Source organism: Ochotona curzoniae, unplaced genomic scaffold (genome assembly GCF_017591425.1).
Source record: "Ochotona curzoniae isolate NIBS_2020 unplaced genomic scaffold, NIBS_Ocur_1.0 contig_4501, whole genome shotgun sequence".
NCBI classification, from domain to species: Eukaryota; Metazoa; Chordata; class Mammalia; order Lagomorpha; family Ochotonidae; genus Ochotona; species Ochotona curzoniae.
Window position 1 is genome coordinate 18,304,129 of NW_024466307.1, and position 15,998 is coordinate 18,320,126.

At 36.1% G+C, this 15,998-nt stretch overlaps 1 protein-coding gene across 1 annotated transcript in view; it reads right to left on the reverse strand.

Moving 5' to 3' along the window:
- TMEM232 (transmembrane protein 232) overlaps positions 1-15,998 on the reverse strand; it is a 113,332-nt gene that overhangs the window by 80,144 nt on the left and 17,190 nt on the right. The window contains exons 9-10 of the mRNA XM_040985866.1: positions 11,184-11,307; positions 9,776-10,028 (exon numbers count right to left, since the gene is read on the reverse strand). Of these exons, the coding sequence (XP_040841800.1) occupies positions 9,776-10,028; positions 11,184-11,307 (377 nt within the window). The remainder of the gene's footprint in view (positions 1-9,775; positions 10,029-11,183; positions 11,308-15,998) is intronic.

Consider the following 15,998-nt stretch of genomic DNA (forward strand, 5'->3'; position numbering starts at 1 on the left):
AAGGAGCACCTACAAATACTTGGAAATTAAACAATGTATTATTGAATGTGCCATAGACATTGGAATGAATAGGGAAATCAAAAACTTTCTTGAAGTAAATGAAAATTTAAAAGTTGCTTGAAACAAATTAAGACATCAATACAACATATTAAAACTTATGGGACATAATCAAGACAATTAAGAAGAAAGTTTAGTACAATCAATGTTTTTATGAAGAAATTAGAAAAGCACCAAGTAAATGGACTAACCATATGTCTGACAGAGCTAGAAAAACAAGAGTAAATCGATCCCAAGATTAGCAGGGAGAGGGTCCGGCATGGTGTGGTGGCCTAGCAGCTAAAGTCCTCACCTTGAACATTCCAGGATCCCATATGGGCACAGTTTCAAATCCTGGTGGTCCTGCTTCCAATCCAGCCCCCTGCTTGTTTGTGACCTGGGAAAGCAGTCGAGGACAGCCCAAGGCATTGGGACCCTGCACCCATGTGGGAGACCTGGAGAAATTTCCTGGCTCCTGGCTTCAGTTTGGTGCAGTACTGGTTATTGCAGTCACTTGGGAAGTGAATCATTGGATGGATGATCTTCCCCTCTGTCTCTCCTCCTCTCTGTATATCTGACTTTGCATCAAAATAAATAAATAATTTTTTTAAATTAGCAGGGGAAAATGAATGATCAAAGTAAGGGATAAGAGAAACAAAATAGAGACCAAAACAATTGTAGAGAAACAAAATCGTAAAACAAAAATAATAATAAAAATGAGCGAATGGAAAAAATCAATGAATCAAAGAACTGGTTCTTTGAGAAAATCAACAAAACAGATACATCACAACTAGATCTATAACTAGGACAGACTGAATCAGTAATTAAATCTCTACCAGCAAAGAAATGCCCTGGACCAGATAGCTTCACTGCTAAAGTCTACTACATGTTTCAAGATGAAATCTATGTAATTCAAAGGCAGAGTGGCACAGAGAAAGGGAGAAAGAAAGGAAGAACTCTTGTACCCATTCACTTACTCCTCAAATGGTCACAATGGCCAAATCTCTGTCAAGCCAGAATCAGGGACTGGGTTCCTCTAGATCTCTCATGTGGCTGGCTGGATCCCAAATATCTGCACCATCAGTTGCTGCCTTAACAAGGAGCTGAATCAAATGCAGAGAGGCTAGGTCTTAAACTAGCACTCTAATATGGGATTCCAGCAATGCAACAATGTTAGCCCATGCCTCTTTTCCTAGGTATAATTCAATCTTATACAAATATCTTGGTATTTAATTCTCATTGGTCATCACACGTCCCTCCTTAACCATTTAGGTTTCCAGGATTCCTTGCAGCTAGTGATGAACTGTATTTTTGGTCATGTCATATCTAGTCGTGTCAGTTCACCTCAGGAACTGTCTTCTGGGTTACTTTGAGGAAATTTTCTCCTTTATGATCATGTGAACAGGTCATAGAAGAGACCCAGTATCATCCCTCTCTTTTCATACATGCCGATGCCATTTATATCTGTGGTGTCTGAAGCTAAAAACTTATCTTTTGATAATAAGGCAACACCTACTAGAATAAAAATCTGACATCTGGAGAAGTCAGAATAGAGAGAGAGAAAGAAAGAGACAGGATCCTGATGACATTCTTGAGTCTGCCTGTCCCTTACTAGGCAAGATAACAAAAGCATAATCAATACACAACTGGGCTTCTATGATATACATTTAACAGACTCTAATGTAAAAAATATTATGAACCAGGAAGGAATGATACTATGAGAAAAATTTGGCTTTGTATAACAGAAATGATTAAGAAGAAAATTAACCATCAAGCCTCATGGAAATTTTCTACCCTTACATATGTCAATTGGTAAAGCATCTGAAGGCAGAATGAGCAAGTTGAGTAGCTGTTAGCTGTAAATGTAGTAGGCAAAGTAGATAAAGCTGCCACTTGCAATGTCTGCCAACCATATGTATGCCTGTTCAAATCCCAGCTACTCGACCTCTGATCCAGTTCCCTGCGAATGCCCCTGGGAAAGCAGCAGGGGATGGGTCCCTGCCCACGCATGGGAGACCTGGAAGAAGCTTCTGGCTCCTGGCTTTGGACATGGCCAACACCAGCCCATTAATGGTCTTTTGGGAACTGAACCAGTTGACTGAAGATCTCTCTTTCTCTTTCTGTCTGTCCCTCCTACTCTCTCACCTCACCTCCCTCTCTTTGTTGTTATAACTCTGACTTTCAAATAAATAAATAAGCACATACTTTTAAAACGTATTGAATAAGAGTATCGGGTGAAGGAAAACAGACAATATATTATTGACATTGGAGTGTGTTAAATGGCAAAGAGAAAAGTGAAATAAACAAGAAACAAACAGTAACAGAATAGTTTTTAAATGAAATTAGAAATATCCTTAATGGTAATAAAGATAGAATGCTGTGTGAACACCGTGGTGACCCTATTCTTCACACAGTAAATGTCAGCCACAAATACAGCCTTCTGAGCTGTGGAATGCAAGAGGGGTTTTCAAAAACTTGAAAACTCGATTTAACCAAGCTTTGAATATAATGACCATGCGACATTTAATGATAAAAACCAAAACCGTTATAGTGCATCTCTTCATTTTGCAGCTTATTTAGCTGATAGGACATTTATTGGAATGCAACTTTTATTAGTCTATATAGTTTTTACTACTGAGCAAGATGCTTATTGTACTGCATGGATAAGCATGATATTGGAATTCCTTAAAAAGATTCGTTTTGCTGTATAATTTCTACTTAGGTTCGTTGTTCTGAAAATGTATTCACATTTATATTATTTTGCAGTTTACTTATTAGTTTTTGGTATTCACTGCAATGCAGAAGCATAATTTTAGTAGAAGCTTATTTGATATTCATTATTCATATTTCCTATTCACTTTAGCTTATGGGATACAGGACACTACAACTCACTGTTATAGTGAATTCATGTAGAATTACAAACATTTAGTATTTTTTAAATTACCCTTGGTGAAATTAAAACTCAGCATGTATATTGGAGTGTTTTATATATGAAGTATTTTAAAGTAGATACCATATTTATAAGGACAAATATAGAGGTATTAGCATAGATAATGTAATAGTCTGCTTATGAAAATCTGTTATTCGTTTCTTTCATCAATACAATAGAATGTACTATGGTAGTTCTATGAAAATGAAGTTGCCCAAAATTTTTCTGTTTTTAATTTTTTAAATTAACAAATGTTGATAGAAATGGAGCAGTCATATATTTTATAGGGTACAGTACAATATTTCAATACACATACACAGCATTAATTGCTCAAACCAGTCATAGATGTGAGTCTACCAGCGCCTTTCATCCAATTATTTACACAGGATATTGTACACTGCTATGAAATTTAGTCACCCCACTGTGCTGTGGAACATTAGAATTTATTACTTCTATTATACGTAGTTTTGTGCCATTATCCAACTGTGCTCATTTCTCTCCTTATTTCTCAATATCTAGTAATAACTATATTGAGGTCAAACAAAACTCTTTCTGACTTCATTTTACTAGAAAGAATATGTGGTATCTGTCTTTTTGGGTCTTAATTATAAATATTTGTAAAGAAACATCAGGAGCACCTAATACAGTAATAGCAAAACATCTTAATACATCAGCTCATTGATGAACATAATATACAGACAAAAACTCAAGAAAGAAACATCAGGGTTAAACTCTACTACAAACCAAATGAATTAAATAGACATTCACAGAATGTTCATTCAATCACTGAAGAATATCATCATTTGCATTAGCACTGTGGAATATCCTCCATGGAATCTACCACCTACTGGGTCACAAAATAAGCCCTAACAAACTTTTTAAAATCCAGATCATACCATGTATCTTTTCTGATCAAAATAGAACAAAAGAAAGTATTATACAGCACATGGAGACTGAACAATGTATTTCTGAATGAACAATAAATAATTGTAGAAGTCAAAAGAAAATTCTAAAAACTGCTTTATACTAATGGAAAAAGAAACAGAACATACCAAAATTTGTGCAGTATAACACAAATAGTACCAAGGGTACATTTATGGCAAAAGCATATACGTTAAAAATAGGACAATAACCCCTGTCAGAATGGCCATATAAGGAAGCAGAGAGCAACAAATGTTGGCAAAGGTGTGGAGAATCTGTTCATGAGAATGTCAGTCAGTCAACCGTTGTGGAAAACAGTATGGAAGAGTCTTTAAAAACAGAAACGGAACTGTCATCTGACCCATCAATCCCAATATTGGGCATATACCCACAGACAGGAACTGGCTGTATCAAAGCCATACCAGTTCCACCACATTTAGTGCAAATAAGAGCCAAAATACAGAGTCAATCAATATGTATATCATTAGATGGATAAAAAATGTGGTATACATATATATATAGTATAAGAATATTATTCAGCTATTTAGAAAGAAATGAAACCTTTCATTGCAAGATAATGGATGGAATTGAAGGACATCATGAAGAGTGAAATAAGCAAAACAGAGAGACAAATATCATATGTCCTTCCTTACATGTGGAAGGCACAAGTAAAATAAATACATAAATAAGTACATTCAATATGTTGACCACTAGGATCGGAACAGATGTGGGGTGTGGAAACAAGAGATTTGAAGGAAAGCAGGGGGAGTTGGGTGTGGCTCACTAATTGTGACAAACGTGAGATGTCAATAGGGGGATAGGTGGACTGACTGTGCTGGAGCTGGTTAAATCACCACCACGTTTGATTCCAGTATCCCGGATCAAAGAACCAGCTGCTTGCTTACAAACCAGCTTCCTGTTAATGAACTTGGAAAGGCAGTAAATGATGGCCCAAGAGCGTCGACGCCTGCCACCCAAATGCGTAGCCTGGATGAAGTGTGTGCTGTGGCACCTGATTTCCACCTGATCCAGCCCTGGACTATTGTGGCCTTTTGAGGTGTCAACTAGGGCATCAATGGAAACTCCCACTGTGTGCCTCCTCCCTTTGTCACTCTGCCTATCAAGTTAATAGCAGGGGTTTTTTTTTTTTTTCCAAAATAAGTTAGATGAGGGATATGTTAGAACTCATATTACCTCACATTTTGTTTTTTTGTTTTGTACACTTAAAAATAAAAAGTTAGTAATAAGATAAATGAAAGGCATTGAGCTAATAATACACTCCAAGGACCTGGAAAAAAAATACCAAAACAAACTCAAGGGTAGTAAAAGGAAAGAAATAAAAGGATCAGAAATAAAAGAAACAGAAACTTAATCAAAAAAGAGATAGATAAAATGCTGTTTACCTTTTCTGAAGATTATATAAACTTCAGGTAGAATTAACAGGCAAAAGAAAGCATTGCAATAAAGTCAGAAGAAAAAGGAGATTTTATAGCTGATGCCACAGAAATACAGGGATAGTAATGAGCTTTTGTATATGTTTTCTTATTTTTCCCCAGATTTCGCACAAACTTAACTCACTTTTTTCTGTTCTCTTGAAAATATTACTTTATATTTAATCTTAATATATAGATTAATGTAGAACCCACTTCATGTAGGTCATACCGAAGTTCATTGTCATTCATTTGAAGTACTCTTTCATCCCTCAAATAGAGTTTGATAAATTTCCAGCCTCTTACAATCAGCATGTGTTCCAGGGAATCTTGTTTTGAGTGGTCTGCTTGAGCATTTTTTTTTTCTATCTTGTTATTGCTAACATATAGGAAAGTTTTGACGATGGTATATGTTTCTGATAGCTCCCCCCACTTTGTTTAATTAGTGCTGTTATTTCCAGTCTTGTATATTCAAAGCAAATGCTCAGATCATTCCAAAGGCATGTTAATCATTATCTGCTGTTCTTTCTCCTGCTTTTACCATACTGCTCAGATTACCTACAGTGTTCATTCAGAAATCCTTGTATTTTGCTTGACTTCCACAAAATTAGCTCTAATTTTATGTTGTTAACTATATATTTATTTGGGTTTGTGATAAAAAATTTGCAAAAATCTCAGAAATTACCACCACATATATAAAAATATTCTTGTTTTGAAGATTTATGTACTTGAAAGGCACAAGGACAGAGAGGACAGAAAGAGAGAGATTTTTCGTCCACTAGTTCACTCTCTAAATCCCTTTCATATTTCGGGCTAGGCAAAGTTGAAGTGAGATTTGAGGAACTCATTCCAGGTCTCCCTTATGGGAGGCCAGAATCCAAGTACTTGCGCAATCATCTAACACCTTCCAGGTACAGTAACAAGCAACCAGATCAGAAGGGAGTAGCCAAGACTTGAAGCAGTGCTCTGACATGGGATAAAGGCATCCCAAGCATTGCCCATTTCTATCTTCTTAAACTCAACTATGTGTTTAAAGAATGTCATTTTAATATAAACTCAGAGTAACATTTTTTGCCTTATTCAAGTGTAAGAGATTTAGCTTTCCTATTCTTGAATTATCCTTGGGTCGTTAGAGTGAGCAACATGAATGTGGTCTATCGTTTTCAACAAACTGCTGCTTGTGATCTGTTTATACACAAAGACTTAGGAGTTATACTGCACATTCCTTACTAAGACAGAACTGTCTACTTTGATAACACTCTCATCACCATGTTTTGGAACTAAGAGTGAATACATTTTAAATTCCAAAAGGGATTACCCAATCATTTTGCCTAAATAAAATATCGGAAGCCCAGTAACTTTAGGACAGTCTAACATACACTAATGTAATTTATGCTGCATGCCTGCTCATTCGTAGGTGCAGAGAAACAGAGATAAAATTAAAAACAGATCAAGAGCCCTTCCACATTATAACCAAAAGCAAAATATTGCATAAAAGGTGAATATTCTTTTACATTAATATAAATTCTAGTGCCATTATCTGAAAGCTGGCTATGAGAATAATCAGGATCAATCATTACTAATTGCGCAATTTGGGAAAAGAATCACATCAGTACTTTCAAGTAAGAAAGATATATTATTACGATTCAGAAATCATTACAGTAGTAAGTCCATTTTTGACTCTATTTCCAAGTTATTTGCTAACTATAATTAACCTCAACTAGTTAAGGATTTTTATCAGTTGCCTGACAGGCTGGAATATATCTGTTACAGTGCAATCCATGTTAATTTATAAGACGGCTTACTAAGCGGAAAGAACAACATTAATTTGTAGGAATACTATGAGGTACTGACATTGAAAACACATTGCGGGAATTGACATTTTTAGATTTCATTAGAGCTAATGTATTTATAATTTTGAAGCCTTTGTTTCAACTGCAAAAATTATCTCAGTTATACAAAATTTCAAATTTTACAAAATAGATTTCATCTGAATATAGAATAGCAGTAGTTGGGAGAGTACGCAGGAAGGGCGGTCGGATGAAAGATCTGTATCCTGTACTCAGTATTCCCCAGTGCTGTGGAATGGATGCAGCTCACAACAATGGACCAAGAATAAAGAACAGAAAGAGAACAATGGATAGGCTCCAAACACAAAGACATGACAAAGAAATGGAAAGAAAGCTGCCTGGTTTGGTCACTTTATACCATATAAAGATGTTCAAATACTGCACTGTCCCCCACAAGTCTTCATAAAAACTACTGCCTGGTAATCAATTTTTTAAAGTGATTAATTGGACGGGACATTAATACACACAGATAGTGCTAATACTAATACTCATTCTGAATTGAAACGTCATGACATTAAAAGTGTCTCCACAAGCAGGTTGGCATCCATACCCTTTCCTTCACTTCTTCTCAGATTTCACACACGCTCATTGAGTGGAGCCAAGCTATCATTTTCAAATATTCTCCAGTGTCATTTTTATCTTGCATACAAACCAAATTAAAAGCTCCAAGATACATAATATACACAAGAGTCAGAAAAAATTCTTCATCACCAATTTTAATACCATTAATAACTATATAAGGAACTGCAATATATATTAACATATTAAAATCTTTCTATACACTAAGTACAAATTAGGTGTGTATATTTTCCATAGTTTGATCTGACAAAAAGTCTTATGGATATGATTCATAATTAGCAGATAAAAGAGTAATTTTAGTAAAATTAAATACCTTACCTAAGAATCTGATACACTAGTAACAAAATTAAAATAAAACTTCATGAGACTATAGAGTTGATTTTCTTATTCTAAACGGATAACTGATTTGAAAGGTAAAATTATGAGGATATTTTTGTATCACATTTCAGAAAGATAAGTCCATCTTCCCAATAATCCTACTGACAAAGCTTGAACAAAGGACACTGCTCTGGGCATCCTCTATTTCCTGGGGTCTTGTGGAATCAGTCTTCATTATCATTAATGATGCTCTCGGAATACTAAGACAAAATCACTTTTCATACATGGAGAAATTATTCAGTGATGCTTCAAAAGATCGAGCTGTAATGAACCATATTAGGATGATTTCTGTCAGTTAACTGATAAGATATTTGACAATGGATTTGTCCAAGAATGTTCTTTCACAGTAGCGATTGACACAGACAAAAATCCAGTAGACAAACAAGGAGATCAAAAGTTTCTGACTACGGGTGGATCTGACAGATAATAAGAACATTGCAGACAAGATCCTGGACTGCAAGATTATCTACTTAACTTCCAATCATTTCCCACAGGATGCCACACAGATTCTGTTAGAAACCAGAGTTTCAAGCAAATGCCACTAGTGTCTTTTTACAAATTACTCATGAAATTCAATGCCACACACACAAAAAAAAAATACCAAACTTTGAGTATGCAAGAGGAACTTATGATTTGTTTAACTATAGACTATAGATCAAATATTTTAAAGAATATCACTGATAACAACTTCTATTTGTCCACTGTTTTTGAGAAAACATTAAAAAAAAAAAAAGTCCTGGCGAATCATTTCATTGCTGAGTTTAGGGGTCAGCATTTCAAGGACACCGATGAAGGCAAGAATTCCATCTGTTGCCTCTGTACCACATGTGGATATATATATATATATATGGAATCTCATTATAGAGTCTAGCCATTCAGGGATTGCCTTCTGCCTTGAATCACTGTAGTGTTCAAAGAACATAACAAGGGTGACTTCTTGACCCTTCCGATTGTCTGGGAGTTGACAAAACAGAACCAGAAACTTCTAGAGAGTTTATTTAAAGGAAAATAATGACCCCCAAAAATAAACCTCAATGACATTATTGCTTATCAAACAAGTATCTAGACAGCATTCTCATCTAGAGACGCACACAAAAAAAATAATTTGAATTATCGCTCTTGGATGTCATAGTTTTCTTCATGTTGATTCTCACTAAACAACAAAAAGTTGTGTTCACTCAGACACACCAAGATGAGAAAACAATGACCTAGGCTGGTAATCAGCTTGGCAGTCAGGAGCATGCATGTGGCTCCATACTGGGGAGTAGATCAGCAAACGAGAGATGCCTCTTCTGTCCCTCTTCCCTGTAATTCTACTAAATTAAATGGAGAAGTCTTTAGGGCAAGGGAAAAAAACAAATGAGGGAAGAACTTTACATACATTCCAAATTTTTCTACAACCATCTTTTGTTTTCAAGGAACATAATTTGAAGGATTCTTAGATCATGTGAGTCTAAAATTGTTTTTGATTATCTTAAAATTACTGATAAACACCTCCCCTGTTATAAAATATTCCTACATTTGCAGCAAGTCCTAATGAAATGAAAAGTATTTCCCACACTTAAAAGTTAACTCTTCAGAGAACGCTTAATATTCTATGTAGAGCGGCAATTAACAAGCTTGACTTATCAAGCAAAAAATAATTTACTTACAGTTGTCTGATATCTTTGAAGAGAAATACTCCAAAAGACTCAAAATACTTGCTTCTTTTAATTCTGGTTCTTCTTCTGCTTTGTCCATGAGTAAAGTGCTTTTTTGAGAATTTTTACAACCACAAAAACCAACTAAAGCAGTTTTTCGCAAATTAGAAGTGGCTGCATATAGGCAAATTTCAGCGAGAATTGTCGTATAGGTGGTGACTATATTCCAAGCCCAGGAAAGGTCATCTATAATATCGCCTTCTTCCTGAAATTAGGAAATATGTATTGGATAACAGAAGTCCATTTGCTTTATTAAAAAGTAAATGCTTTTAATGCTACAACAAATACAAAAAGATCTTTAAATTTTATAGTTGCTAAAATATTATAAGTTAATATTTCCGAATGTACGCATTGTTAAAGATAGCTCGAAAAGTAAAACAAAAAGTAAATAACTAATAAGTTTATAAAGAAAAATATAAATAGCTAATAAGCATAAAAAATAAATTTCAATTTTCCTAATTATCAGTGACATATAAATTAATCTAATGCAATGCTGATTTATATTATATCTGCAAAACATTTTTGATTTATAGTCCAGTTCGAGTTTATGGCATTTTCATATATCATTTATAGGAATACAAGAAAATTATATATTCCGTAGCAAAATTTAGACATCTGTTCCAAAATTATTATAGAAAGTGAGCAGTTATTTACTCGGTAATTTAATGTGACTAATGTATTCTAGAGAAATAGTGGGAAATGCAGGTAAAGAGTTTACCTGTACGAGTACCAGTTCAGGATTGCTTGTAATTAACTGTGTGTGGAGAATTATAAACAGACTTAATGTTCAACAATAAAGAGTGGTTAAATATATATCTCCATTAAAATATAAATTAAAGAGCCTGGTGAGGTAGCCTAGTGGCTAAAGTCCTGGCCTTGAACATGCCAGGATCCCATTTGAGCACCAGTTCTAATCCCAGAGGCCCCATTTTCCATCTAATTCCCTTCTTGTGGCCTGGAAAAGCAATCAAGGACAGTCCAAAGCCTTGGGGTCCTTCACCTGAGTGGGAGATTTGGAAGAGGCTCCTGGCTCCCGGCTTCAGATTGGCTCAGCTGGAGCCCTTTGCCACCACTTGGGGAGTGAATCAATGGAAGGAAGATCTTCCTCTCTGTCTCTCCTCCTCTCCATATATCTGACTTTGCAATGAAAATAAATAAATCTTTAAATATATATATACATAATAGTAATATATAATAACAATGGAAAAGTTACAATAAATAATAAATATACAGTTCCTTGCATATTTAATTAAAATCACAAAGTTATGCATGCTATATGCCCTGATATAAATAACGAGAAAAAAGTGAGATATGTGTCTCTTCCTGTCTCCTTTCACGTGTCACTCAGCAGAGCTGTTACCTGCTTCTGCACAGACAGGATGCTCGAGAGAAAGTCCCGAAGCAGTTCCATCAGGGTCCTCAAGCAGGCCATGTGTAACTTGGCAGCCTCCCCGAGGACCAACAAAGCCAGGACTGAATCCACCCTAGACATTTTGTAAATAAAACGAAAAAGATTTTACTGTAAAAATAGTAATAATGAAGCCTTAAAGACAAAAGCAATAGTCCAGAAGGAACAAGTTCTTAAATTGTTAGATACATTTCTTTTGAAATGAATGGTATTAACGCTGATTAGGATCAAAAGGTAAAAGAAAGACCCACATTGTGGAAGGATATTTAAGATTAGAACAGTGCTTTAATAAAATGGGGAGTAATAAATGCCATACATGATCTCATCTTTTTATAGATCCAGTATGACAAGCAGTCAAGGGCTCTGATTTCCAAGCATGTTCTTGATTTTAACTTCTGCAATACATTCCATGGACTGGATTAAGACAGCGCTTCTTGTACAAAACAGAGAACAACGGTTTTTTTTTAATGTCTTTCCATTCCCACGTCTTGCAAATGTTTAGTGTTATTCCATTTTACAAAACACATTATACATATATATATATGCATATATATATAGTATAAATGAAAGACTGCAAAGAAAGCTTTTTTTCAAAGCATTATGCAACAACTAAAAAGTCACACCGTAATTTCTAGCCTTAAACATGTGTGTGTGTGTGTGAATAAGCTTTCAGAAAAATCCATTTGATTAATGCTATTTTATCTAATGGAAAGAGATGTAGATTTAAAAGAAACTGGTACATCTATATCATGAAATGTTACTCGGTCATTAAAAAGAATGAAATTCTACCATTTGCAACCAAGAGATCCCAACTAGAGACCATCATACTCAGTGAAATAAGTAAATCCCAAAAGGACAAGTATTTATCTGATATAAGGCAGCCTTCAAGGAAAATAAAAATCAATAGCCCTTTCACTACAAATTCTGTTACATCTCATGGATTTTTATTTTTGCTGTTATTTTGATTTCCTCACATAAGTTTTTTTTCTTATTAATTTCTTCACTGACTCATAGGTCAGACAGTAGCATAATTTGCTTCAAGAAGGTTTTTGGTTTTCTTTTTCGATTGTTCAGTGGCACACTGGTCATTCAGTTGCATGTTATTTAACCTCATGTTGTTGTAAATTTCCTACTTTTTTTCCTGTTCTTGATTTTGCTTAACGCTTTTCATTTAAGGAGATGCATAGTAATTACGTAACTGAGACTATCATATCCAGATGTGAAGATAGAGTGCTGTCTGTATGCATCTCTACTTCCAAATCAAAGATGGACTCCCAATGCAACTTAAATATATCTTGAGAATAGGATGCTGGACTCTCTGCCATTGTCCATACCTATATTGTCAGGATGCACCTAAACAGAATGACGGACTTTGAACTGTTTATGAAGGACTATGCTATTCTAACAATACAGGGGAAACCAGTGGGAGCAGAGAATTTGGGGAGGGGTAAAGGGAAATTCCAAAGCCTACGGGACTGAATCATAAAGTAATAAAATTCTAAACGTTTTAAAAAGAAAAGGAAAGAACAAACAAATAAAGGTTCAAATGTAAAATTCATCTGGAGCAGTTTTATTGACTTTAATTATTGGCTATTCATAAATTAAATGTTGATATATTTTATAAGTACCTATATTTGATTTTCAAAACTGATAGATCAGTCAGTTCAAGCTCATCATTATTTCCTTATTTTAAGATCTATCTGTCTATCAGCTATCTACTTACTTAAAAGGCTAGAGGCCAGCACAATGGCATTCCAAGTAAAGCTGCTGCCGGCAATGCCAGCATCCCATAGAGGTGCTGATCCAGTCTCAGCTGCCCCGTTTCTGATCCAGCTGCCTACTAATGCAACAAGGAAAGCAGGGAAGGACAGACAAGCCAAGTGTGTGTGCTTGTGAGCCTGCATGGGAGACATGGAAGAAGTTTCTGGACCATCTCAGCTCTAGATGTTGTAGGCATCTGGTGAGTGAATCAGTGGATGAAACATCTCTCTCTCTTTTCTCTCTCTCTCTCTCTTTTTCTCTTCCCCCCTCCCCCACCTTTCAAATAAATAAATTTTTAAAATAAGAAAAAAAAGGGAGGGGGAAGCAGGTTGCAAGACAGAGCAAGAGAAGTCTTCCTGTGCATTCTCTTCCTAAATAGCAGCCACAGCCATGACTGGACCGGTCTGTAGTCAGGGTCCAGGAACTACAGCTGCCTTCCACACTGGTGTCAGAGACACAAGCACTTGAGCAATCCTCACTGTCTTCCCAGATGCATTCACAAGAAGCCGGGTTGGAACTAGAACAATCAGACCCAGGACAGGAACTCTGAAATAAGTTGCTGAGTGGTAAGCAGTGCTGTAATCCATTGTGCTGTAACTCTGGACACTTGCATTATTTTTCAAAAGGAAACAGATCTCCGATCCTGGGAATTAAGGCTAATTCTTTATATTTGAGTTGAGCTTTACAGATTCTGAAGTGGTTACACATAATCAGCTCACTTGTTTCAAACAACCATTTTGGACACATTTTAAGACACATTATAATTTACCTTTCAAGCTAGGCTAATTGTAACTAAAGTCTTCTCCCTTCTGTGACTATTTCAGGTTTTGTAAGTCTGCTTTTCCAAACCACTGCTTCTGTGCTTCAATATTTATCCTTCCTGTGCCATGTGCTGCCATGTAGTACCATGTGTTCCCTTACTCATTTCTAACAGAGACTGAACTGTATTCAAGATGGTAAAATATCCATTTACAGTCGTCCCCTCGGGATGGAGTTTCCTAATTGAAGAAGTGATTAGCTGCCTATATGTATTTATTAAGAGTAACAACATATCTGCATAAAACAAATATGTGACTTTAAAAAAAAAAGACTTATTTTACTTGGAAAGTCAGAGTTACAGAGAGATCTTCCATCCACTGGTTCACTCCCCACGTGGCTTCCACAGCTAGCCTCTGGGCCTCCCTCATGGGTACAAGGGCCAAAGCCATCCTGTGTGCCTCTCCAGGCTGTGAGCATGGAAGTGCAGCATCTGGGACATGAACTGGTGCCCGTAGGACACCAGCAGATGAAGAATTAGTCTGTTATACCACCAATCAACCCCCGAGTGTGAATTTTATTGTACCTAAAAATAACTCAATAAATTTGATTTTAAAAGAACTTCCCAAACTCCCAAGATGTTTGGAATAGCCACAAAGTATAGATTCCATCTATGGGATAGCTACGGAAGCATATTATGAAAACTGGCCAGGAAAACTATTGTTTATCTGGCTAAGAAAAAAAAAAAATGAACTTAGGTAACAAGGACTCAGAATTCAATAAATTGCTTATTCAGCTGATACTTTTGCATGACCTATGAATGATACAATAAATATCAAAACGGCCCTGGGCAGAAGATAAGTTTTCCCACTCTTGACAAGTGATCAAAGAACCAATAAGAAATCCAGGAAATTAATGTCTCTACTTGAGAAGAACGAAGGAAGATTATTGACAAGAATTTTTGTTTGGGTTTGGCGAGACTGTCACATGAGCATTGTCACATAATGATTAGGGTCAAGGGCATAGACAATGCAGATATTAACGATCAAGCTGAAAGTCCACACAGGGCAACTGATCCACATAGATGTAAATAAACTCGGAGAAACTCTTGCCATGCAGATATAGTTCGACTGTCGGAATTGTTTGGAATATATTCATGGAGCACATTAAATTGGCTCTTTGGCTTTGCGAGATTTACATTTTATGCATTATGCTGCTCTACTGAATTGCCATAGTGCATTTCTCAGCAGTTTTCATTGCACAATAATTCAATTATAAACACAATTCATTATTTTGATGTTACATGTGAAAGCCCTTTAGTGGCTTGAGCTATCTCCCCAGAGCAAATGGGGCAGTTTATAAAAGGCTAAACCGCAGGGAGGAGCATTGAGAATCTGGAGCGTCATATAGAACTGAACCATCATAAATGTAAGTCTGCCTTCCAGCAGGCTGCTCATCTCCAGTTCTGGGCAGATAAAGGTTGACGCTTGACAGCTGGGGGTCTCATGCCATTCTCTTTCCCCTATTTCCTTGTGTTTTATAGCCATTGCCTTAAGTACATCTTTTGCTCAGTTTTTCCCTGTCCATCGATGAGCTTCCTAAAGTTTGCTCCTGAATCTGGAGTTTCAGCTTCAGCTGACACCATGTGTTTCTTGCCTTCTTGTCTCATGTTGCACAAGTGTTACGATGATACGGTGCGAAATCAGGCAGAGAGACACACGATGAATTGTCGACCGAATCACAGTGTCACAAGTGGGCATACGAGAACCACTCACTTCTACAGATACCACATTTTTGCCAGTATCAATGTCTTCTGATGTTTAATCGAATGGCCTCCCTTTGCATTTTAAGTACCTGAACATTAATTCTTCACAATCTTACTTTCTTGATGTGCATGGCAAATGAAGTCATTCAGGTTACTGCCACATTGAATTTCAGACACATGATTGGCTTCCACAAAATGTCGCAATTGCAAGGCAATAGAGTCCAGCAAATCCTGCTGAATTCTTGCTTTACTACCAGGCCCTGAGGCCTCTGCATTTCTAGTTCCTTCTAAATGCATTCAACTCTCTTTATCTCTTCACATGAACCCAGCACTATTCCAGGAATACATGAGACCAATGCTAAGAAGTATCACCAGCCATGCAAAAGCATTTCCATCTCAATTTTGTTAAATATACAGTTCATTTTGTTTCAGCTGGAGTAACATCCCAATCAATTAAAAGTCCCAGCATAACATCAACAACAATT